The 25,759-nt window shown below is 42.0% G+C and overlaps 3 protein-coding genes across 12 annotated transcripts in view; 2 read left to right on the top strand and 1 right to left on the bottom strand.

The window, feature by feature from the left end:
• Positions 1-9,763, top strand: part of SLC4A1AP (solute carrier family 4 member 1 adaptor protein) — a 100,710-nt gene extending 90,947 nt beyond the window's left edge. For 3 of the 6 annotated variants that reach the window (XM_037009418.2, XM_073214958.1, XM_073214953.1), the window contains 3 exons: positions 4,064-4,162; positions 8,040-8,058; positions 9,657-9,763. The gene's annotated coding sequence lies outside the window, so the exon portion shown is untranslated. Of the gene's footprint in view, positions 1-838; positions 3,841-4,063; positions 4,167-8,039; positions 8,059-9,656 lie in introns of all 6 variants that reach the window. The other 3 variants (XM_073214965.1, XM_073214972.1, XM_073214950.1) reach the window with 2 other exon arrangements.
• Positions 5,590-16,356, top strand: MRPL33 (mitochondrial ribosomal protein L33). Its single transcript, XM_017674990.3, has 4 exons — positions 5,590-7,191; positions 8,040-8,058; positions 9,657-9,763; positions 16,055-16,356. Exons 1-4 carry the CDS (start codon positions 7,170-7,172, stop codon positions 16,102-16,104), a joined length of 198 nt encoding a protein of 65 aa, XP_017530479.1. The 5' UTR covers positions 5,590-7,169; the 3' UTR covers positions 16,105-16,356.
• The window catches only part of RBKS (ribokinase), a 102,839-nt gene continuing 84,699 nt past the window's right edge, over positions 7,620-25,759 (bottom strand). For 3 of the 5 annotated variants that reach the window (XM_073215102.1, XM_073215092.1, XM_073215105.1), the window contains one exon: positions 17,882-18,140. In XM_073215102.1, the coding sequence (XP_073071203.1) occupies positions 17,967-18,140 (174 nt within the window). In that variant the 3' untranslated portion in view covers positions 17,882-17,966. Of the gene's footprint in view, positions 7,724-9,670; positions 9,994-17,881; positions 18,141-25,759 lie in introns of those variants that run through there. The other 2 variants (XM_073215098.1, XM_073215096.1) reach the window with 2 other exon arrangements.

The following is a 25,759-nucleotide window of genomic DNA, read 5'->3' as shown; positions in this document are numbered from 1 at the left end:
ACTGACGCTGTCAGCCTTTTGATAATGTCTGCAGCTCTTCTTGGGACCGGTGAAGTACGTGGGCAGGGAGGGTGTCGTCTGCTGGACTTGCACCCATCTTTCAGGAAGGCAATCCCTTCTCCTGTTCTTTGTCTTCTGTTTCAGCACCTCTTTTGCTAAGTGTTCTGCAGCCTTCCGAAATGTGTGTAAGCACTACCTTTCTTCACTTACAGCCTTAAGACTTCCTCATTCTTTCCCATTGGCCGCTTTCCCTCCTCCTGGCCCAGGGAGCTGCTGCTCACTATGCAGAGTTAAGTGGACACACCTGGAGTCTAAGCTCTGGGTCTTGGAACCTACACATCCCCAGCCCTGCACTTTTCAGTCTTGATTAAAAAACCCAATGTCTGGACTGTACTCAGATAAATTAAATTAAAAACTGAGTGTGGGAAGGTGGCACCAGTAGTTTATTAAGCCCTTTAGGTGATTCTAATGTGCAGCTAAGGTTGAGGGCCATTGGAAAGTCTGTATCAAATTCTTTCTGGATGGGCATATGTGCATTTTCTGCAAAAGCTAAGTCATGCTGTTGGCAGGTTCTATGACAAGGTCCTCCTTCCCTTCTTCCCCCTCAAAAAAGGCTCAGTGACTGGTCTTGGATAATAAGTAAGCAGGAGTAACTTACCGATCATTAAGGAGAAGCCAAATATGTGTGTTAACTAGATAAATAGCCATTAACATGCAGAGCTGAGAAAGTATCTATTGTTGCTTTAGAAGTGAAGAGGACCTTGGGAATGTTATGTTTGGTGGGATATGAGAGTCCCTACTACTCTCCCAATTAGCCAAGAAAATGCTGTAATTTCAGATGCTGCCGCCATCGAGATCTGATCGTATCACTTGACTCCCCCACTGCCTACTTCTCAACTGTAACGTCTGTATGGTTACCATTGTATGGTTCCTTCGTAACCTAACTCCTTTCCTGCACTTCTTCATGCACTGCAGTCCCAGGAGAGTGATGTCTGTCCAGTTTGTTGACACCTCTTTGCCTCCACTTCTCTTCTCTCCCAGTGTGGATAAAGGGAAGGTTTCTGCGGCCGGGATTCTCACCTGGCCCTGGTCGGCTAGCTCACTACACACATGTGGGCAATACATTGCTACTGGCTCAATATAAAGAGCTCTGCCCATTGCTTTTGGTGACATGGTGGCATGGCTGAAGGAGAGCAGAAACTGGAGTGGTGGCAGAGCTGAGGACAGAGAGTGAGACGGCTGTTGGGGCAGAGAGGCCCAGAGGCAGAGGCCGGCTTGCTGCATGCAGACTCGCTCTGAGTGGACGGGATTCTAGTGACTGACCTGCCACTGTGGGAATAAAGTTGGGTATAAACCCTTTCACCAAGAACATTCCATTGTCATTTCTCAGTCTCATTGAATCTATTGTGAACTTGTCTGGGGCTGAAACCCATTGGCAAGACACCCAGGTTCTCTTGCTTTGTCTGTCTTGGGTGGACCTGGGCAGGGAAGTAAGACTGGAGGCAGGCTTCCCGGAGAACAGAAGGGCTCAGTTCCCATTTGTTAAAGTGAGGGGGCAGCTACCTTGGATTAGAAGTTCCTGCCTTGGGGAGGAGGGTATGATATACACACATTCAGAACCTCTGGCTCTTAAGGGAGTCATGTGGGGTGGTGGCCAGGGAGACAGTCCAAGCATCTGAGGAGCACAGGGAAGTGTAATAGGTGCTCTGTGAGGAATGTGTGGAGGGAAGTTGGGGGTGGGATGAGGAGTGGTGGGTCTGGAGAGACTTCGTACAGAAAGGGACTGATACCCAGCAGGCCTCCGTGAAGAGAGATGGGACTGAATTGGGAGGCTGAGGCTAGATTATGGAGGGCATTGAATGCCAACCTGAAGACCTACCAGGTGCAGATTGAACCCAGTTGGTGCTCCCAGGTCTTGCCCCTCAGGAAGTCTTTGCTCTAATACTAAGGTGTTGAGGCATAGGACCTAATTTTGAAAATGTCCCATCTGGAGGTGTCAGAGTTTGGGAAGATGCCAGCTTTCTGCAGGGAGCCCCATCCTTCTCCTGTAGAGTCTCCCTTTCCCCACTGCCATGGCCCCAGGTCCCTGGGACAGGTCAGGGAGCCAGGATCAGTGACCTGGTAGGTAAGAACAGTACTGTTACACCTGTACTTCCCAACCATAAATCAGGTGGGACTTAGGTGTGACAGTGGGTGGACAATGGGCTATCAGGGGCCTCTGCGCACTGCAGAGGAGGAGCGGAGCAGCCTCCAGATCCTCAGGTTTGAACCCAGAGTGCTAAGGCGGTGTTGACCAGTGGAACACAGACACTGGGTCTAAAGCCCTGCACCAAGAGAAGTTCTTCCTCCATCTACTTTCCTGAGCTGATAATCCAGGGTAAGCAGCTGTGCTTTTTCCTCTATACAGCATTTCTCCCTGCAAAAGGACCTCACCCTTCCACTTGGGCTGCCAATGGTTTTGTACTTTAATAAGGCACAGAGGGCTCATTATGTAAATTTAGGCCACCCTCCGCCACCAGTCATGAATTACATCTGTATTAATAAACATTTTAATTAACACTAACAAACTGCCAACTGTGTTAGGTGTAAATAACAGGTGAATTCAGGTTGAAATAATGAGACTAGAAAACCATGTTTCCTTTCTACTCCATTCAAAAATTTCAAGACAGTTCAGATGCTATGTCTTTTTAAAAGCAAGCTTATAAATTCCCCTGAACCCTGAAACTATCAACAATACACAAATACTTACCATTGCTTGCCATTTAAACATACATATTTATTGATGATTTAACATTTGTATGGGGCTGCTCACTGCAGATGCATTCAGCAGATACTGCACAGATGTGCAGGCATTATTCTAGGCACCAGGAAACAGCAGAGAAAAGTAAGACAAAGCTGCTGATATTAAGACGTTTACATTCGGATGGACAAAGACAGACAATAAGGAAATCTATAAGTATACACAAAATATTAAATGGTGATAAGTGCTATAGAAAAATAAAAAATGGGGTAAGGAGAGTAAGGAGTGTGTGCATGTATGCGTGTGTGCGTGTGCTTTTTTTACACAGGGAGGAGAGGGAAAGCCTTACCAATTAGGTGGCATTTGAGTGACAGGATTTACTGATGGATTAGATACAGGACGAGAAGAGAAAGGTGGCTCCCAGGTTTTTCATTTGAGCAACTGCAGAAATGGAATTGCCACATACTGATGTGGGGAACCCTGGGGGATGCAGGGCAAGTTTGGGGATTGCTTTTGGACATGTAATGTCAGGTAGGCAGTTAAATACAATGATCTTGAGTTCAGAGGGAAGGCTGGAACTGAAAATGTACATTTGTAAGTCTTCAGCTCATAGATTTTTTAAAACCAAAAGTAAGTGTGCCCATCAAAGGAATGAGTGTGGACAGAGAAAAGAAGAGACCCAAGGATTGTGCCTGGGCACGCCTCCACTGAGGGGTGGGTGAGGTGAAAATGGAGAAAAAACTGATGGTGAGAAAGGAGGAGCGCCAGGAGAGTGGGCTCCTGAGAACCAGGCCTGAGAACCGAGCACCGGGCTGGCTTTGGTGGCGGTCCCTGGGGGCTCTCTCCACAGTGGATTCTTTGCAGAGCAGGAAGGGGAGGAGGTAAAAGCTTGATGACAGTTCTCAGAGAGAGAGATCGTCTTAGTGTGCTTGGGCTATTAGAACCAAATGCCACGAACTGGGTGGCTTATAAACAACAGGGATTTGTTTCTCACAGTTCTGGAAGTCTGTGAGCAGGGCGCCAGCACGTTCAGGTTCCGGTGAGAGCCCTCTTCCAGGCTGCAGACTGCTGACTTCTTGTATCCTCATACAGCCGAAGGGGTGAGGGGTTTCTTTTAAAAGGACACTAATTCCATTTATGAGGGCTCTGTCCTCATGACCTAATCACTTCCCAAAGATACTTCCAAATATCTTCACACTGGGGATTAGGTTTCAAAATGAAATATGAATTTGGAGGGGCAGGGGACACAAACAGTCTAAAGCAGATTGTCTCTATAACCTTGGTCCTGAATCAATTCTGAACTGCTGATTTCCTGTCTTTCAGGCAGCCCAGGTACCAAGTGGTCCTGTGCTCTAGCCGATCCTGCTGCTGCTGAGAAGGTGGCTACAAGGCTCTCTCCTGCTCGGACCAGGTGTCTGCATGGTCAGTAAGTGCCTAGCAGGAGGTTCCAGGGCTCTGTGGGTGGGGTCTGAAACCTAAAACTAGAATCCAGAGCAATGGGGATGGAGAAGAAGGTGGCCATTCCTTAGTCCAGAACTTCTGTGATCTGTGTAGTGCAAGGTTCTGAGGATCTCTCTCAAGAGATGAAACTTCATTTTTACACTCTGAGCTACTGAGACAGATTTCATGTAAACGGTTCTATGGTTTAAAAGCTTGAAATCCACTGAAAGCTAGCCCCATGTCTGTCATCATATTGTGGCTTCAAGACGTCACCCCCAATAAAAAGGAACTAGAGTGCCCTAGAGAAATGGCTGATTCCAAGTCTGGGTCAGGGAAAGTACAAGGTCAACCTGACACAGCTGGTCACAGACAGCAAGGAAGGGGGCACGTCCACAGAACACTGGGCCAGCCTGAAGGGGCTTCCGAAGGTCAAAGCTGGGAAAATGTGTCCCTTGAAAATAATGATGATTATGGTTGATTATAAAACAATGAATAAAAAATCCATTATAGTGATGCTAAAAAATTGAAGAAAATTACAGAAAGGGGAAAAACCTCTTTGTCACCATTGGAAGTGACTCTTATGCCAATTTCTTGTTCTGAATATTGGTAATTAAAAAAAATTAACATTTACTCTGCTTTTTAAGGAAGGACTATAGTTCAGTCTCAGTCGATGACGGGAAGTTCTTTACAGGAAAAAGAAAACAACTAGCTGATAAATGAAGAAGGACTTATATAAATTAGAAAATCACATTGTGTACCCTTTAATGTAATTACTGTGTCAGAAAAGGATCATCAGTGGATGCTAAAACCATGATGTGAAAGAGCGTTGGGGAACAGGATATTCTCATATGCCAAAGTATCACCCCAGAGAAAACTACAAAGAGAAGAAAAAAAAAGGTGTACCTTTATCATGGGGAGATCTAGAGATCATCCAGTGTAGCACCCGTGGTGGGCAACCTGACATTCTGGACCCCTGATATATTGCAATGTGAAGTTGAATGCATTGCCTATGACATCCTCTCATCAAAAATGTCTCAAGTGGCATCTACTCAAGCCTTTAGAACTACCTTCCAGTTTACAGGAAATACAGGAAACAGAGGAACAAATAACACCCTAAGAAAACAGAGAAATCCCAAATATGAGACACTTCAAAATAAACTCATTCAATCCATTTAAAAATCCAGTGTTATGAAAGAAATAAGTGAGGGGTTTTGTTTTAGATTTGAAAGAGATTGAAGGACTTATGAGAACTAAAGGTAATGTATGAAACTTGGTATGATACTGTTTTTGAAGAGACCAGTTATAGAAGACAATCTGCATATGGATTACACATTAGGAAACTGTTATTAATTTATTTTTAGGCATGGACATAGTATTGTAGTTATTCTCGAGGGATACATACTTAAATATTTAGTGGTGAAGGGTTATGATGTCTGCAATTTACTTTCACATGGCTTAGCAAAAAACCATATATATATAATAATCATATACATTTACTCAATATACATAGAAGAATTTACATTTGTTGAATTGGGTATATGGTTTGCTCATTGTACTATATTTTCAACTTATTCATATGTTTGAATGCTTCTTTATAGATAATTGAGGAAAAATACTATACAGACCCTGAGCCTCACCCTTGGCATCAGGGTCTTGTAAAAGACCACAGGTAACTCCAATATATCATCAGTGGTAAGAATCAGCGATTCAATGCTCACATTGGCCATGAAGCTGAGGTCTGAAGAGTTGAAAGACTACAAAGGACAGAGCAATGACTAGAACTCATGTTCCTTGGCTTCCAGTCCTGTGTTCTTTTTTATATATCCTCTTAAGGAATTTCCTAGATAAGAAACCCTTAACCCTCTTGAACACCTAAAGCTCTTTGTCAGCAGATGAACTGCACCCAATAAGGAGGAATTTGGGCACCTAGAGGGAGTTCAGTTGTTGGGAGTCAGGTTATGGGAAGCTGGGGATCAAAATTATTAGAGAGGAAAAAAATTATTAGAGGTACTAAGGGTGAGGACAGTTCTAGTTTAAATAATTGAATGGTATTGAATTGGAGAGTTGATTTTTCTCTTTTAAATAATCTTATTTTCAGTCCCAGTAAATAGTTATGAATTTGAATCTTCATACATCTGTAGGATTTAATATATATATATAATCATAGATTAGAAAAAATCCCAAAGTCCTTATTGTTAGATGGGAAATGAAGTTACAGATGAAGTTCCAGATGTTGAAGAAGCCCAGATTCCTTGCAGAGAGACATGAAAAGTTGAAAATGGCAGAGTATTATGTCCCAATGTCCAGTGGGAAAGGCATGAGTCTTCGCAGTCAGACAAGATCTGGGTTCAAATTCTGTCTCTGCCACTGACTAGTTCTGTGACACTAGGCAAGTTATGTGAGTGCTCCAAATCTCAGATATTTGGGCCCTATTACCAGGCACTGGGCCAGGTGCTCTGGGTCAGCAGTTAGCCAGATGCACACGGTCCTGACCTCCAGTAAATCCAACAGGTTATTAAGGAATGGAGGATATTCAGGTGGGTGTCCTAACTCTGAAGAGCCTGTGAAGATGGAGTTGGGTCGGGGGAAGCAAAAGAGGGCAGTATTTTAAGGAAGTATTATCCAGCTTGAGGAGTGGCTGAAGAATACAAGTTCCTGTGGTTTTAACGTAGGTGGTTGCGATTAATGAAAAAAGTATATAAAGAACTAATTCTGAAGTAAGAATGAGGGCCCGAGATGCAAGCCCTTAGCGTTAACAAAGTCACTCTCCAGTGCGTAAGAGGACTCTAACCTTCACCACGAAAGCAAAACACCTGCTGGGTCCAAATTACAGGAAAGCAGCATAGACAGTAGAAGGTTAGGTTAGGGACCTAGGGCGTGGCTTCGGGTAACCTCCGCCCATCCTCTTCCGGAACTCGCTGTGCCCCGGAAGCAATTGTTTGTTGAGGGACTTCGCGCTGTTGTGGAGACTGCAGGGTTTGCCGTATCCATGCTCCTGTCCGCGGTCACCTGTAAGTGGGGCCGGAGACGAGGGCAGGAGTCCGTGACAGGCAGGCGCAGGGACGAGGAGGGCCGTGGTGCGGGCGCCGGCCGGGAAGCTGCCGCTGAGCCCTCCCGGGCTGGCCGGACTACGACACCCGGCATGCCCCGCGCCGCGCCTCCCGGCCGGGCTGCCGGGCCTCGGGGGTCTGCGGTGCTGGTTCTGGATCCAGTTGCGGTTCTCAGGGACTGTGGAATTTGGTCAGCAGGACTGGGCCCTTTCCTCCGCCCGCCCTTCATAGGGATGTGTCAGCAGATCACTGGATGTCCGAACTGGGAAAAAAACCTCAGAATTTGTAGTCCACACATTTCGAACTTTAACGATGAGAAAACGGTTTTCGGAGGGGCAGTGATTTACCGCAGGTCATACAGCTGGGCTGGGAAAGAAGCTCTCCGGCTCCCAAGACAGTGCTCTTCCCTGCAGCAGGCTGACTTCCCGATTAGGTTTAGTTTCTCTTCTCAGCTTAGGTGATGTGTTGGTTGCTGGAGTTTGCGTAGGTTAACCTGTCAAACAAGGGACTTGTTCCAGGGCAAATATTTGCCCCTTTGAAGAGGAACAAATAGAGCAGATCTTAACTTTAGAAAAGAGACTGAGCAAACATTACAGAATTGTGTTGGTCTGATTGGATCTTTTTATCTTCCTCCTATAAAATCCTAATAGGATCCCTAACAGCTAGGGAGTAGTTACTTGAGTAACAACCCTTTGCATACTTCATGACCTAAGTACTTTTGGTCATTACTGACGTAAGAACTCTGCATAAGAAAGATAATAAATTGATATTTTTCTTTTCTCTTCCAACCTTCTCCCTCTACAAAAAAGTTGCCAAGAGCAAGTCAAAGTAAGTAAAAGATTTTCTTTTTTAAACTTTACTTGTTTATGTTAGATTGATTAGTCTCCCTGCTGCCAGTACATCCGTATATTAAACTAAGCATTTGGTCTCAATTTTATAAAAGTTGGTGTTACGATTACATTTGATTAATTATTTTGGCTTTTTGAACCCTTCCAGAAAAATATTTTCTCCCCTGCCCAGCTGACCTACTTAAGTAAGCAAAGCATTCAAATAATTTACTTAAAGGAGCTCTTGCTGCCTTGATCCTAAACAGGGTTCACATGCTGTCTTTGGACTACCACCATATTTGTTTCCTCCAAATTGAGGACCCCCCCAAGGGCCGTTTATCTGGAGCCCACTACAGGAATTAGCAGAACAAGCTGTGATGTGATTAAACCATGCAGCCTATTTTAATGAGTTTTGTAATCCTTTGCATTCATGGTATAAGCATTTCAAAAATAGCAAAGATTAAAGATTCTATGCTGTACCAGAGAGACTGTAAATACCAAACTGGTATCTCAAAATACATTCTGGAGACAATAACTGAAATTATATATTTATTTTGTTCAAAATAAATAGGGAAATTCTGAAGCAGACTTTGCTTACAACCCAGACACATCACAAATCCTTTAAACTTGTTTTTCTGGATTAAAGTTAATGAAAAACATGTATGTTAGTGTTTTCCCTCCAGTATCTTTTATTGATTGCTATAGCTTGTCTCACAGTCATTTCTGTTATAATTTCCCACCCCAGTTCTGTAGGAATTCTCATACCTGCCTCTCATGTTTTTTGCATCCTTCTCGTGACGTTTGTCATATATGCTTTACCCTATACACATGTACCCAACTCATTTCCATACTGTACTGTTAGTTCCTCGAGGGCACAGATACAGCCTTACGGAGCATTGCATTTCCTAAAGTGAAGTGAGCACTTAATGGAGATTTGCTAAATCTTTTTGAATGATTGCCTAATTATTGTCTATCTTAACAAATATTGTGTACTTATGTCTGAGGTACTGTGCTGAACATTGAAAGGGATGCAAAGGTGTGTAATATATCTTAGATGCTTAGGCCAGTGAGCAAAACGTGAACTTTGTGGTTTGGATAACTGTAACTTAAATGAAATATGGAGGGAACAAGGTTTCCCATGTTTGCAGTGTAATGTGCCAAACCCTTAATTTTGTTCCTTCTTGATTTTATTCTTATTTGTCAACCCTGGAAGATAGGGCTCTTTTGAAACAGCCATGTTTATGATGTCCTGACTGGCCAGGTAGGGTTAACCAGTACTTTTGTATTTTCTGTCCTCCTGACTTCTACTCTTTCTAAGAGGTGGGTATCTGAGTTTATCCCCACAATGTCATCTGATTGTTCTAGTTGCTTTGTTTAGGTCATTAGCAAGGCACTCAGTAATGAGGCAGACCTTAGGAATCAAAACCACTGAAGTGGAGATCTGTGGAAAATGTAGGCCATCTTCAAACTGAACCTCCTTAAGGCCAACTGATGTTCCACAACTAATATTACTGTATAGTGTTCTCAACACATGCCATGCCTCCGTGACGATTGTCGGCTATTTCCTCAGCTAGTAACAGCTTGCTTTTTAAATTTTAGAACCATTCTGGTGAAAATGCTGAGCCAAGCTGGGACAGGGTTCTGCTTCAATGCTAAGAGAAACCGACTACAGGAGAAACTGACGCTGTTGCATTTTGATCCAATTGGTAAGACTCGGGGAAGATGCTCTACAGTTAGTTCAGATGCTTCCAAGGACCTGTTGCCCTTTCCAGACTCCTGCTGAGCATTTCTGGCAGTTTTGCGGTCCTTTTGACACTGTAGCATTTGCTCAGCAAGTACGTGTTGAACGTTTACCATGGCTCCGGTGACTCTCCCAGGTGCTGGATGTACTAGAATGCAAAGCACACTTAGTCCCTGCACTCTTGGCACTCACATTCTGGTGTGGAAGGGAGGGGAAAAAAGAAAAAATGACAAATTATGCTAAGTACTATGAGAGAAACAAGCAGGATGCAGAGCTATAGCATAAAGGTGGGCGAGACAGATTCTATTTGTATCCCCCCTTCAGATACGTAGCTCAGGGCACATCTCTCTAGGAGGAGGTAGTTGGCCAGGGATCGGAAGGTGAGAAACCAGCCAGGTGAAGAGAATCATGCAAAATTGAAGAGTGTCTTGAAAAGGGGAGGGAATTTCTCCTGGGATCATCAGCCCACCAGTGGCGAGTAATTAGGATCAGATTTGAGTGACAGAGTGGTGTCTGTACATTTGGAAATTTTATTTTCTGTTTTGTTCCATCTGCTAAAATGCTGTCGTAAATGGTAACTTTAAATGGTCTCAGTAGATAGTATTTGTCCAGAGAGACAAGTGTTCCTAAGGCCCGACTGCCTGCTGACAAACGGAAGGGTTAGCACCTGATTGCTCTTGGTGGGAGACCACCCTGTTTTTGGATTTCAGGAGCAGATTTATGCAAAATAAACTGGCAAACAAATTATTTTAAAACTTGTTTATAACAGCAGTGATCCCCTTGATGATGGCTCCACCCTCATGACCAAAGCACTTCCCAGAGGCCCCACCTTCCAACACCATCAGCTTTGGGGGCTGGAATTTCAACATGAATTTTGGTGCAGGGGGACCCACTCAGACCATAGAGATTTCACAGGCCATTCATTTCATTTTTGTGCTGTTCTAAATAGCTCCTTTATAACTGCTTAAAAAGGGCCCTACTGGAGCTTCTGGATTGGTGAACACATGGAGGTTCTGGGATAGTGGCATGCTCGGAGAGGGTATGGAAGCTCCTTGCCCCTTCCTCATACCTGGCCCTGTGCATCATTCGCATCTGGCTTCCTGAGTTACTATCTCCAGGTAGATAGTGTCAGAATTAAGTTGATTGTAAGACAACCAGTCAGTGATCAGAACTGGAATTCGTACCAGAATCTTATTTCCCAAAATCAATCCATTGTATAATGAAAGACAGGCACTTAACCTCGTAATCAGCCTTTATATTAACTAAGAACAAGAGCTCGTAGACTCTTACTTCTGAATGGAGCAATAAGGATTGGATTTACCTTCCCATTTGAAACAACAAAAGGACAACATAGGCAGCAAGTGGCAGTGATCCCCGAGAAAAAGGCAACAAACTAGTGCTTTTGAGTAACCAGACCAAATGGACGGTCCTGTCTTTCTGCCTACCTACCTCAGTCTTCATGTCTTCACATGCCGTGAATCCATCATAACACAAGCACCCGTCACCGAGTGCAGTCTGAACCCATTTTGTAGATGAGGAATCTGATGCCAAGGATCTTAATCAAGGACACATAACTAAACTACTTGACAAACAAAGATTTGACCTCAGGACTGTCTGACTCCAAAGCCCAGGCCCTGAACTACTCTACATGGGGACCTGGTATTGAGAGATTTCACAGGAGGCTAAAACCCACTTACTGGTACATGACCTCTGTTCTCGCATTAGTGTGAGTCCTGGATGACAGCTATATTCATAACTGCCTTCAGAGTTTGTACAGAAGGTCTCACAGCCACCATTATGCTACATTCGTCAGTGTCTAAGAAAAATAAAAATAATATCACCTTCAAAAAAAGAAAAAGGGCTGTACCAGTGTGAGGAGGCATATAAAAAAGGCCCTGAGCAGCACGGTTGTCAGCTTAAAATTGCATGAGTTCTGTTCGTTAACAGAAATAAAATTCTCTGGTGTTTTTATGGTGTTAAAATTTCTGGTCATTCTTTGTCATAATAAAAAGGGAATTCACACTTTGTCTCTGATGATTAGGAGTCTGAATTTCAGGATGCCACCTCATATGGTAGAAAAATTATTAGAATGATATGGTATGTGTCTTACTCTGTATGGGTCACTGTAATAAAATACCACAGAGTGGGTTCTTATAAACAACAGAAATTTATTTCCCAGAGTTCTGGGGCTTGGGAAGTCCAAGATCAGTGTGCCAGCATGGTTCTCTCTGGGGAGGGCCCTCTTCCTGGTTCAAAGTCTGTGCCCTCTCGCTGTGCCCTCCCATGGTGGAGGGGCAAGCAAGCTTTGTGGGGTCTTGTTTATAACAGCAGTGATCCCCTTGATGATGGCTCCACCCTCATGACCAAAGCACTTCCCAGAGGCCCCACCTCCCAACACCATCAGCTTTGGGGGCTGGAATTTCAACATGAATTTTGGTGCAGGGGGACCCAAACACTCAGACCATAGCAATATGGTGTTGGATTGGTGGGGTGTTTTTCTCTCTGATTTCTTTGCATCAGCTGGTGAAAACTCAAAGTGATGAACTTTACAAGAAATTGTTAGCATTTTACAAAAGTTTTTTAGGAACTTGCACAACATTAATTTTGATTGAATAACCTATGATATTTTAAGTAGGAAAAATGGAATTTTCATCCTTAGGTACCAAGGAATTTGGAACTTATTGTTTGTCAGATTGATTTTAAGTTTTGAGATTGGGAAAAGGATACAACTATAAAGAGTTATGACCGTAAGTTGAAAGTTGAAAGATTTCTAACAAGTGGCTTCTAAAAAGCTACTTATGAGAAGCTTAGAGCATAGCGTCACTTCAGTGCGTGCAAGTGAGTCCCATTCACCATTTTTCCAGGGATGTAAGAGAAAAGATTCACATATAAATTTCAAACATAAGATTAGAACTTTTCTGGTAAGGAATGGTCTGAGCCTTGACAACACAACTTTGTCTTTTCTGGAGAAGAAACTATTCTGGGATAGCAGATGCCTGGCTTTCTGCCCCGTACTGAGTGCCCTGCACTTAGTGATAATGTTCGCCTTTGGGCCTGCCCCATTGCCCAGGGCACCAAATAGCTTGGCAGTTCTGCCCGCATATTTTATTGCAATGAGTACAGGGCTAGTTTAAGGGTAATGTTTTATTTGTCTGCTTTATAAAGGAAATCAGGTAAGGAAACACGGAAAAATCCCCAAGTATTTGAGCAATTCATAGTATACTCTGACTAGAACTAGCCTCTCCTTTCAAATTCCTTTTCCTCATGAAACTAGATCCAAATTTCTGAGGAAGGATTAAAGGCTAAGGCATAAGCTTATTAAACTTTGTTAAATATATGAAGGTTTATCATAAAGAAAAATGAAAACATGTCAGTTTTAATTCCTTGGATGACTAAACAGGACAAGATAGATTTTAATTGAAGCAGAATAGATTTAGGTTAGATGTAGGGAAAGAATTTGACACGTTCATTCTTCTGTGAATTAGGCAGCAAATATTTTGACAAAATTAATTTTTGTTTATGATTGTGAATAGCAAGCAGTGTGTCATTTCAGCTCAACATGTACCGAGTGTTCACCGTGTATCCGGCAACAACCTTGTGAGGGAGGTGGAGCTACCTTCTCATAGGGAAGAAAACTGAAGGTAGAGAATTTTGAGAGATTTGCCCAGGAATTCACAGCAGATAAACGGGGGGACCAAGGTTTGAACCCAACCTTTCTGGCTCCAGGTCCCCTATTCTTTCTCTTACATTGAGCCAAATTCATCTTCCTAAAAATAAAGGAAGAGTATTTTCCCTTTCTTTTTTAATCAGGACCCTCCTCTGTGGTCAGCGTACCAGTCCAGGCCATGGAGTCGCAGTGTCATGCCTGCCTCCGAGCACCGTCCCCCACCCTGGACGCCCATTCCCATTTTAGGTCAGCCGGATGCTGCCCCTCCTTCAGGGGTCAACCTTTACCCTCTCCCTGAGGTGCTCCTTTACCATCCCAGTCCCTTTCAGTCTTTAGATTCCCATGGGGTTTCCTGGATATTCATACAGGCACCTCATGATACACTGATGTATTAAATCAGGGACTCTTACACTTTTTTTCCCCAAATACATGATGATTGTATTAATACTAAGAAAAATACTAACTTAGGTGGACCAGCTCTGAGTTTTAATGAACAAATCACTCTTCCCTTGCTTAAGTAGGGAGGGAGGCCAGTTCTTTGTCCCAGGTAAAGACCCTACCATCTATCTGCTGCTGATAGCCAAATTTCTATCTCCGGCCACCACTCTCCCCTGAACTCCAGACTTGTTCCAGTTTTCCCAGGGCAGTCCTTGCTTACGCTAAGTATCCTGACATGGTTATTATTATTATTATTTCTTTTGGTATCGTTAATCTACAATTACATGAGCAGCATTATGTTTACTAGACTCCCCCCATCACCAAGTCCCCCCACATACCCCGTTACAGTCACTGTCCATCAGCATACTAAAATGCTGTAGAATCACTACTTGTCTTCTCTGTGTTGTACAGCCCTCCCTGTGACCCCCCCTACATTATGTGTGCTAATTGTAATGCCCCTTTTTCCCCCCTTGTCCCTCCCTTCCCACCCATCCTTCCCAGTCCCTTTCCCTTTGGTAACTGTTAGTCCATTCTCGGGTTCTGTGATTCTGCTGCTGTTTTGTTCCTCCAGTTTTTCTCTTTGTTCTTATACTGCACAGATGAGTGAAATCATTTGGTACTTGTCTTTTTCTGTAGGGACTCTTATACTTTCGTGAACTCCACATTGCCTAGCACAGTTCTGTGGATTTAAATATTTTTTCTTTGAATTAAGGAAGTGAATACAGTGAATGAATCAAAACATTTTCATGAATAAAGCTTCAATAATCTTAAGTCACTCCTGTTCAGGATCATTTAAATAGTCTTCTGATTGGTTATCAATTGAGACAAGTTGCTTTCTTAAACCCATTATTTTAGTTCCCTAGAAAAACATGGAAATATTTCTTATAATGAATAATATTGTTGATGGGAAACTTTATTTTGTTTTTTTTACTACCATTTTATAATGCTTTGTATTCCTTGGACTTCCAAGGAGCATCAGTCCTATTTATATTTAATATTAGATGATTTGAAGTCATTAAAAATATCCCTGTGTACAATGTAGCATACATACTATTTTATTACTATTATAGATACAATTCTATGACTGGCTAGTGGTTTTTAAATCCAGGTGCCCTTCAGAGTCATCTGAGGGTTTTTAAAAATGTAGGCTTCCAGCCCCCCTCTAGATCTGCTGAACCAGAATTAGGGTAGGGGTGATGTAAGAAGTAGGAATGTATTTAAATAAGCTCCCCAGCTAATTCTTAACCACAGACAGTTTGGGAATCTAATATACAGAGTATGTATATTGATGATAGAAGAAGAAAAAAAACTAAAACCTCTTTGTAAAGGACAAATGGATTATGTCAGTCCTTTGAGTTCCTGGATCTTCCTGTGTGTTGTTTGTTGTTTATGGTTTTTTGGCAAAGAAGAATTAGGTGGTGCACGTGTGTGTGGTGGGTGTGTGAGAGAGACAGAGAGGGAAGGGGGGCAGTCAGGGGAAATGAGGGAAGTTAGTGGAGTTCTAGCTCTGGGGCATTAGGAACTGTGAGAACCTTACTGCCTAGCATCTAGTCTCCAGTCTCCAGACAGTTAATATTTCTGTTTTTGTTTTCATGGAACTGTACTGTTATATTTACAATGTGAGATTTTGATTATAGTACTCTCTTACCAGAAAGAAAATCCTTATTTGGGTGTATGAAATCATTTCTAGAAAGTACAAGATTTAATGTATATTCACTCTTTCAGCCAGGCCACATTTTCTTCAGGGATCTGCTTCATTCTTACTGCTCTTTTTCTGGAATCTAGCTCCCAGGCTGTCCTTGCTTGCTCCCTGCAGGAGTGGGCATCAGCGGGCTGCAGACATAGACTGTTGTCCATTTTCTGCTTGTAACTTTCTTTTTTAATTTGAGTATTTCACACTGGTTGACATGTGACCTTGTGTGGTCCCAGGGGTGCCGCCCATTGGTGGTGAACCTCCCCTCGTTTCTCTTACCCATTTTGTTCAGTCTTCTCTGACTTCTGGGATTGAGGAGCTGAGTTTGTAAGTCAGCTCCATCACATAAAAGGAAAATAACATAAGAGAAAGGGCTTATGGTCTGATAAGTATTTTTATTAAAAAATGGTGAAGATGCTTTTCAGTTTTCTGCCACAACCCTTTTTCTCCTCCTACAGTGAAAAAAAGAGTCCTCTTTGTGGAACAGAAAAAAATACGCTCCCTCTAAACAATGGATTGAAATGAATTTGATTAATAAATGAGAAGACTGAGGGCGGGATACTGATTCAGAAATTCTGCAGCGTGTAATAAAAGAAGAGGAAATGGCACGGAATCACTGCCTCCTGTGATTTGAAGGCCATTGTGAAAGGAACAATGCAGTGAAAGAAAGTTCTTCATATTAGGACATATTATTGCATCACATTTATTTATCTTTCTGGATGTTTTTATAGCCCTTAATAAAAAACATTAAAATAGCCTATGCCATTGTCTGTTAGTGATGTTTTCCCCCACTCCTTGAAAAAAAAAATGACTACATTACTAAAAAATAACCATTGTCTCATAGAGTTAATGAAAACTTTCCATAATAAGACTTGTGCAAGAGTTTCCAGTCTGTTCCGTCTGGTACTTCATAGAAAAGGCAGAGTCACACTCCAGAGTGCTCTTGAAAAACTCCCATATAATAACAGAGATGGCAGGGGTGGGCAGGAATGATAAGCCTAGTAACACAAACCCTGAGAACTTCTGTTTTTGATTTGTGGCTATTATATAATAAGGATAAATGCCATTGGTCCATATCCTCAAATTCAGGTCACCACAGCAGTATTTAGGATTTTCTAGGACCGCTTCAGACTCCTTTATCTCCTAGGTTGTATTTTTTAAAATTAAGAGGTGCTAATTCCATAAGGCTTCTAGGGTGTGGTGGTATCACACAGCTAACTAGCTTGGCAGTTCCACTGATCGTACCCACATTTTCAGATAAGGACTCCTGCCCTTCCCAGATCTATATACTTTCTCACTCAAGCTAGTATTGTTTCCTGTAGGTTTTCAGAATTGCTGCTTTTTCCCTTTGTCAAATTTCTGGCTGAAGGTAAGAGTCAGCTTCTATTTTGAGCTCTGCTGGTTCATATCCTTCCTCATGTAAAGCATGTCTATGGGAGAACGACAGTGCCCACCGTGACCACAAGCATTAAGATACCAATGCTGTTCTGAGACAATAGGTGTTCCCCGCCCACGGCCCAGTCTTTATCTCTGGAGGGAAGGCAAGAGCAGCTCTCTGGAAATGGAATTACACGTAGACAGTTGAGTTTAGAGGTCTGTGGTATTATATAGTCAGCCAATTTCTGGTATCTTTTGTTAAAACTCTGGTTCAAAGCAATAATAGGTGAGATCTTGGCTAATTTTAGATTGACCTATACATAATGGTCTCTGGTTACAAGAAAAATCCTTCACCTGATCCTGGCTAAGCCCAGTGTAAAGGGTTTGGACATGCATGAATTGCCTTTAAAAAAAAACAACAAACAAAAAAAATTTTAAATCTGGCTTAACAAAAGATTCATCTATTTAGCACATAGGCTGAATTGTGGCCCACAGGTGGTGTTTTTACATTTAAGTTGCTGATACTTAAACAATGACAGATTTCAATACATATCCAAACTTCTGGCTTCTTTTGCAAAACCAGACGTTTTAACAGCACGACAGCCAAAGCTGAGTATCAGGTGCCGCTCTTAGGAACTGCATAGAGTGGTCCAGCTCAAATGCCCCCTTCCCTTATTTAACATTCTCTGCTCTGACTATAGATGCTATTGTCCATAGCCTCTGCTGTATGGGGTACCTACAGTATTCGTCCTCTTTAGTGAGAGTTGGCTGGTTCCTGAAAAGTAACCAGTACAGATCCTGGTCCTGGAATCCTTAATTCTGGTTGGCTCTTGCATGAAAAGCAAAGAAATCACCATTCTAAAGAAAGCTCGAGGGTGACTTGGTAAATGAACATAATTGCAAAGGAGAATTTTGTAGGAAGCTGCTAGCTCAGAGTGGCCACACGCCCCCAAGTATATTTTATTTCCAGATACAGTTTAGGGTTAATGGCAATCAAAACAGATCGAGCAGCAGGTCCTTTTTATATGGGTAAGATGCCTGTGTTCCTGCAGCCTGAACACTGACTGCTGCGATGAAATTGGATCTCTTGAGCATTTCTTCCAAGGACAGATTTGGGTAGTAAGCCAGGTAGAAGGCCAAAGCTCCCACAAAACTGTCACCAGCACCCTGTAATTACAAGCACAACTCATCAGGACATGAGATAAGTGTATTCATCTCTTGCCCAAACTGTATTATAAAAAATATTTAAATATACTTTTAATTTTAGGATACTTTTAGATTTACAGAGAAGGCACAAGGCTAGTAGAGTTTCCATATATCCCACACCCAGTTCTGTAAACATCTTAAATTACCATGGTACGTTTGTCACAACTAATGGAATAATAGTGATAATTATTTACTGAACCACATACCTTATCTGGTTTTCACTAGTTTTGCTTACTATCCTTTTTTCTGTTCCAGGCTCTTGTCCAGGGTACCATATTACATTTAGTTGTCATGTCTCCTTAAACTCCTGTAGGCTGTGACAGATTCTTAGACATTCTTTGTTTTTGATACCCTTGCTAGTTTGAGGACTGGTCAGGTATTTTGTAGAACGTGCCTCAATTGGAATTTGTCTGTTTTTCTCATGGTCAGATTGTGGTTATGTTTTTGGGGAGGAAGAAGTGAATGTCATTCTCATCACATTGCCCATCAACATGACTTGTCAGCGATGTCGATCTCAATCACTTGGCTCAGGTAGTCTTGCCAAGTTCTCCACTGTAAAGTTAATTTTGTCCCTCTTTTCCTCCTGTACTCTTTGGATGTAAGTCACTAAGTGTAGTCCACAATTCAGGGGTGGAGAGTTAGGCTGTCCCTCCTGAGGGGGACTATCTACATGAATTATTTGGGTTTCTTTATGGGATATTTGTCTCCCTGATTCATTCAGCCACTTATTTATATCAGTATGAACTCATAGACATTTATTTTATTCTTTGGGCTATAATCCAATGCTACAGCATTTACTTTGTTGCTCAAATTGTCCTAACTTTGGCAGCTGGGAGTCCTTTTAGTTACCTTTTCTTTTGTGTCCCTTTGACATACCCCATCATTTTTTTTTTGAGTGCTTTTTGACTTTCTGACGTCATAAGATGCTCCTGGCTCATCTTGTATGTTCTCTGCTCTAGCTCTAGAATTGCCCATTTCCTGCATGCAGGAAATGGTGAGAGCCATTCAGATGTTACATTCAAATGAAATATGGGGCCAAACTGGTTTCAGATTCCATTTTTCCTGAAGCTCCAGAAGTCCGAGTTGGCAAAGGCCAGATAGGGACGCAAGGAAATAGAAAACACCAAAGGAAGTCCGTTAACCTCTGCCTTCATTCAGGGCAATACCTAGTCACGTGTTCATCTACCAAATGTATTTAGAATATTTTAAATGTGATTATACAATCTCACTTGCAAGATCATTTTTGTATTTAACAGTTTTGGGGGTCATTCTCCATTTTTCCCAGTTGCTGGTTCCTTAGACCCAAGAGCTTTCATAATAAATCTTGAGGCTACACTTCAGCCTTTATAAGAGTCCTGGCACACAAGATTGTTTCAGTTACAGGTGAAATATTTAATGACACTAGAAAAGGAGTAAAATCCTTTGTGGATTAAATGTGAAGTAGTGTGGCAGAGTCTATAAATGTTGTTGGGTTTTAAGAAAGTGTTTGAAGAAAGTCTTCCTGGAGAAAGGAGGACTTGGAGGAGGAGACAAATTTATAGGGAGAAGGAACTCCTCAGAGAACAAAGACACAGGAGGAGGAAGGAACAGAGTGAGCTCATGAGACAGTGAGTGGCTCTAAGGAGGTGGTATTTCCCCTTGTTTACACGGATCAAGCAGTCACTACTAAACTTGCCAAGAAGTCGTGGTAACACAGGTGTGAATCCAACACTTTCCTTCCTCCCATAAATTTTTCTGAGTGTCTAAAATGTGTCAGGCGCTGTGTTAGGTACTTTGCAATCATTTGTCAGTCTTTCCTGATGGAAACAATGGAAACAGAGATACACATGGTTCCTGCCCTCCGTCTGTTTACAGCATGGCAGCGGGACAAGAAAGGTCTGAAACTAGGAAAATTATGAGCTGGGAGGAGAGTGAAATGAAAACATGGAAAATGCCACAGGATATGAAGAGTTATGGCAAACTCTAGGATTCCATCTTGATTCCTCCTCACATCATATACAAAATGAAATTCCATGTAGATTAAAGGCTTGAATGTGAAAAATAAAACAGCATAGTAAGATGAATATTAAGGTGAATATTTATATAATCCCAAGCAAGGAAACCACAAGCAAGTCAGTAAACCCCAAAGGTATAATGAGAAAAGAACAGATTTTAATTTTATAAATTAAAAAAAATTGTATGTCCAAAAATATAATAAATAGAGGCAGATGAAAAAGCACAGATTTGATGAAAATTTCTGCAATACATATGACATATTCCTAATATTCAAAGAACACCTTCAAACTGCTAGGAAAGAGATAAATCCAGGATAAAAATAGACAAAAGATACAGGTCTGCAATTTCAGCAGAGGAAACGTAAATAGTCAATAAACAACATGAAAAGGTGCTCAATTTTAGCAGTCCAAGAAAATGCATATTAAAATAGCATCAGAGATGTGGAAGAGTAACACAATATTTGTTAAAAATGCATATGTCTTTTGAAGCAGCAATCCTGCTTCTGGAAATCTATAGAAGTAAAGCTCCCACAAAACTGGGATATATATGTAAAGATGCTTAATGTTGCATTGTTTCTAAAGGCAAAACACCGGTGATGATGTTACCTTGCAAATAGGAGAAAGGATGAAATCAACTTTGGTACATTCTTATCATGGAAAAGTATGCAGCTATTAATAAGAAAAGGCTTGAAATATATGCACATACCCACAGAAATGTCCATTAGTTAAGTCAAAAAGGAGGTTCCAGCAGCATCAACTCATTTGGGAGTGAAAAAGAGAGGGAGAAAAAGGCACCTACGTATATGAGTATGTTTGGTTTTCTTATCTGCAAGGAATGGGGGCAACATTCTTTTTTTCCTTTATGTGTTTCTGTATTATTGTTAAAGCTTATTGTTCTGAGCTTGTAATATTTTTCTAAAAAAAATCTAAGAGAATAAAAATATTCCAGGAATAGGTAAGCCATGCTCTGTGCCTCCCTCACCTTTAACTTGCAGCCTGACCAGAGAGCAAAGGCACAAGGCTGCGGGGAAACATTCTAGCATCACTGACAGAAACCAGTTTTATATACTCCCACTGGCTCGTGGAGTGTTTGCCTGAAGACGAGATTTCTATGCAAGTTTACAAAGCATTATACCTATTGTACAACTGTACCATTGTATCTATTGAAATCACTTAAATTCTTTCCCATTATAGCCAAAGCCAGGGAAACACAATGCTTGGTAGAACTGTGTGTTAGACTCTAGGTAACAAGTTTTTTCACAACTTCATTTCCTTATTCTTAGTGCTACACACCTGTTGGTAGAGACTGCAAAGTAAGTCGGTCATGTATTGAAAATAGGGGATCCCCCACAAAGAAAACTCTAAGCTGGGTGGCTTCACTGCAGAACTCTAGCAAATGTTTAAGTAAGAAATAAAACTAATTTTACCCAAATTCTTTCAGAAAATAGAAGAGTCAATGAAATACTTTCTAAGTCATTTTGTAGGGTAAGCTTTACTGTGGTGATAAAATCAGAGGATGACATGACAGGAAAAACAAGCCAGATCAATAGTGTTCATGAGTATAGATGTAAAAGCCTGAAAACATTTTAGCAAATTGTGTATGTATATATATACCACGACCAATAGGGTCTATCCCAGAAAAAGAAGATTGGTTTAATCTAAAAAAAATCAATGTAACCCACTATATTAAAAACCTTTTGATAATTTCAATATGCATAGAAAAAGCATTTGACAAAATTCTGCATCCATTTATAATAAAAATTCAGCAAATTTGGAATAGAGGAAAATACAGGAGAAAAATCTTTGTAACCCTATGTTAGACATCTTAGGAGACATAAATAAAGAAAGAAAGAAAAAAATAAATGAAAAAAAATAATGAAGAAGGGAAAACTCTTCTTTAAGGTAGAAGAGCAATTACTAAATACAGAAGTGTGAAAAACCACCACTTTGCAACCATTATGCTAATAACTGATTCAGACAAGATCATCATGGATGCATTAAAACTGTGGGATAAAGGTTTGATTAGCTCAGATATTTGTAGGTTTCAAAGCATCTCCCTTCAGATTGCCTATTAATTACAAAGGGGAGAAGAGTAACCGTACCATGGAGAAACTTGATGGACAGCACCTTGACCAAGTGCCCAACATACCAACGATGAGACAGACTGACATCCCATGCTCTCTGATGTGGGCCTTGACAAGGACGTAACGTCACTTACATAGTATTCTTGCCCAAAATGCATAACCTAACCTGCGTCATGGGGAAGCATCAGACAAACCTAAATTAAGAAAAATTCTACAGAACAATGAGCTTGTGCTTTTCCAGCGTCAGTATCATGAAAGATAAAATGGTTGAGGACCTCTTCATATTAAAGGAGACTACAGCAACATGACAATTGAATGTGATATGTAGTCTGGATTGGCTCCTGGATTAAAAAAAAAGTATGAAGAACACTATTGGGACATGACTGGACTGTGCATATAAGATTATTTCAGTGTTGCATTTCCTGAATTTGATAATTACACTGTAGTTTTGTTATGTCCTTGTTCTCATATTTACCCCAAAGTATAAAGAGGTAAAGAGTCATGATGTCTGCAACTTAGTCTCCAAAGGTTCATTGAAACAAAGGAAATTTATACTTTTGGAGAGAGAGAGCAATAAAACAGATGTGGCAAAATGCTAGTAATTGGTGAAACTGTGAAGGGAATATGGGAATAATGCAACATTCCTTTAAGTTACACTTAAAAAATAAACATTTCAGTAAGAGTTTATATGAAATAAATTTTACTAAAGGTTTAAAAATCAACATCAGTCACTGTGAATCTGCAAATAAATCAATTTCAGCCTCTGAATAATTTCTCACCTTTTCTTAATTCAAGTAAGTGGACATCTGCAAGCCAGAGTGAACTGAATCGAGAGAAGCTCCTTCTTGCTTCTGGGAATACCCCATCTCATTGAGGCAGTTCCCTTTGCCACTAGGGATTAGGCAGAGACCCTCACCTAAAACCCAAGGGGACTGGGACACATTCTCTGGCTGTGACAATGACTGCAGAAAAACAGTCATGGATGTCAGTGGCAGCACTGTTGTAATGGCATCCAGTGCCCCATGCCAGCACCACAACTGAGCTCTTATTTTCAACCATGAACCCTGACGGAGGCAGTCCCCACGCCTTAGTCTTAGACGAATTCAGAAATCTTGTCTGGTTCTTTCCTTGGTGACTTTGCAGAGTCATACAATCCTCAAAGGTGGTATGTGCTCAATGAATGGACCAACTCTCGGCTGCCCCAGACTCCACTTTCTTGCCAGAAGTGAGATGGCAGGAGGGGTGGTTTCCATTTTCTTTAAAAAGTGGGTAGCAGTCAGGCCTTCAAGGCCAAAATGCAAAGAAGTAGGAGGGTTCCTGGCTGACAGGGGCCACCAACTCAAAGATATGAAGACCAGTGACTACTACTTCAAAGTCACCTTACATCTAAGGATGGAAAAACTCTTTGGAATTTAAGCATGAAAGGAATGGAAAAGTACTACTTCACCTTCACAGAGGAGTGGAAGGGCAAGGCAGGGAGGGAACTTTTATTCTTTGTTCTGCATCAGGAAGCAGCAAAGTTGAGTGCTTTTTAGACACACACAGACTGACCTCATTTCATCTTTACAATGACTCCCACCACACTTGAGGGAACTGAGTCTTGAAGACACTAAATAATTTGTCTAGGGTCACAGAGCTGCAATTTGCATGCAGACCGAGTTGATTCCATGTTCTGTTCACATTACACCTCACAGTAAATGTTTGTGGCAGGCAGGCAGGCAAGCAGGGAGGAGAGAAGGAAATGACCAAGTTATAAAGAATCTCCCTTTTGATATCTCATATTTCTTTGCAATTCTCTTAGGAACTTAGGACGCTGTACTGACTATTTTGTAGATAGACCTACAGTCTGGGACAATTTGAAAACTTTTTGAGGGAGAGACCATATCTCTGTCCCCGCTGTCTCTCCTCCTGCCTTACCTACAGTGCTTTGAGTTGAAATGACCTGGTCCTAGTTCCACTGTGTTCTTCTCTTCCACAGTGGCCTGAACTACAAGGGACTTTCTTTTATGCCAGTGAAAATGGAGGTTAGATTGCCACAGCCCAGAGTCACTTGATACTCTCGTTGAATCTATTTATACCACAACACTTTCAATGCCAATAAACCACTCGGCTTTTGATTTACATCTTCAGTGTAACTATTTTTATATTGGTATGATTTTTTTAATGGAAAGTGCTTTCAAAGTGGAAGCTGTATTATTGTATCACCATGATTTTCCTGTAAGTAAAGTACTTTCCAATCAGTCATTCTTGGAATAATGGAATAGTTCTCATTGATACAACAGGATGGTTCTAACCTTTTGCTGAAAATTTTTTTTGTGCTAAAAGGGAAGATGGCATAATGCATCTTTCTTCAGTAAAAATATCCATGGGCTACTATTCATTGCTTTCTCACAATGATTTCCTTTTAAGGAAGAGCTGCTCAGAATGGAATTGGCATTCTGAAACTCCCGCTCTGCTGAGGGCCTTCACACTCCCAGGTTCCATGAAGTTCCGGTCTGTGGAACGCCTGGAGGCAGCTGGAGCATCAGTGCAGAGAAATGGGGAAACCTTGCCATACGGAATAGCAGAGCCTTCTGGTGTGGCCTGTGGGTGGAGGGGTCTAGGTCCTCTGCAGGGCTGGTGGGGCAGGGCTGACACTAATGAGCAACCGGGGAGGTGACCTCATGGGGAGAATCTGAGAGCTGAGAACTCCTAGGGGCAGCACCCCAGAGCAGGGGCACGGGTGTGGGGTGGGCAGCTTCTGCTCCTAGGACTGCAGACAGTGTTGCCCTGGGGGGCTGGTTACTGGTTTTTCTTCTCTCTTTCCAGCCATCCTCTCTGTCCTACTGCCCCATTCCCTGTTCCCTCCCATGCCCCTTGCCTGCCTGCAGCCCCTGACTGGGATCACATTCCTGCTCCCTCACTGAACTTTCTAGCTTGCATCTCAGTCTCTCAGGGCTCCGCTCTCTGAAGAGAGACAGGAGCAAACTGATAAACCATGGGGAAGTGGCAGTTTATGCTTAGAAGTGGCTGCAGGTGCCACCCCAGCAGAGCATGCCTACACGGTAACCCAGTCCCAGGGCTCTACGTTAGCTCTCTTGTCTGCGGTTCTGCTCAGAGTCAGAGCAGTCTGCTGGGTGCTGGGTGTGTTACTGCCTTTATGTCACAAGAACCCTGTGAAGGTCGGTGTAGCTGGGGCTGCAGTGCATGCTTATGCCAGGTGGCACTGCACAAGGGTGCCCAGGTGAGGGGTGACAGTGGGTGTGCGGGCCATGCTCAGCCACCACTGTGGCTATCCAGAGGGGTACCTTCTTCTAATTTGCGCAAAGTGCCATAGAGGCTGGCAGTAGCCCTGGGGGACCCTTATTTTAAAGTGAGGAAACTAGGATTTAAGGGGGATAAATAACTTGCCCAAGGTAAAAATAAAGGTGGTGAATGGCAGTCTAGAGTGGTACCAAGGACATCTACGTGTAAATCCAGCAATAGTACAGGCAGGGAGCTATTCTGAGAGAGGGATTGGGAT

The sequence above is a fragment of the Manis javanica genome, chromosome 1 (assembly GCF_040802235.1).
Source record: "Manis javanica isolate MJ-LG chromosome 1, MJ_LKY, whole genome shotgun sequence".
In the NCBI taxonomy this organism is placed as follows: Eukaryota; Metazoa; Chordata; class Mammalia; order Pholidota; family Manidae; genus Manis; species Manis javanica.
The sequence above is the reverse complement of the archived record's forward strand: the minus strand, read 5'-3'. Positions and strand labels throughout refer to the sequence as shown.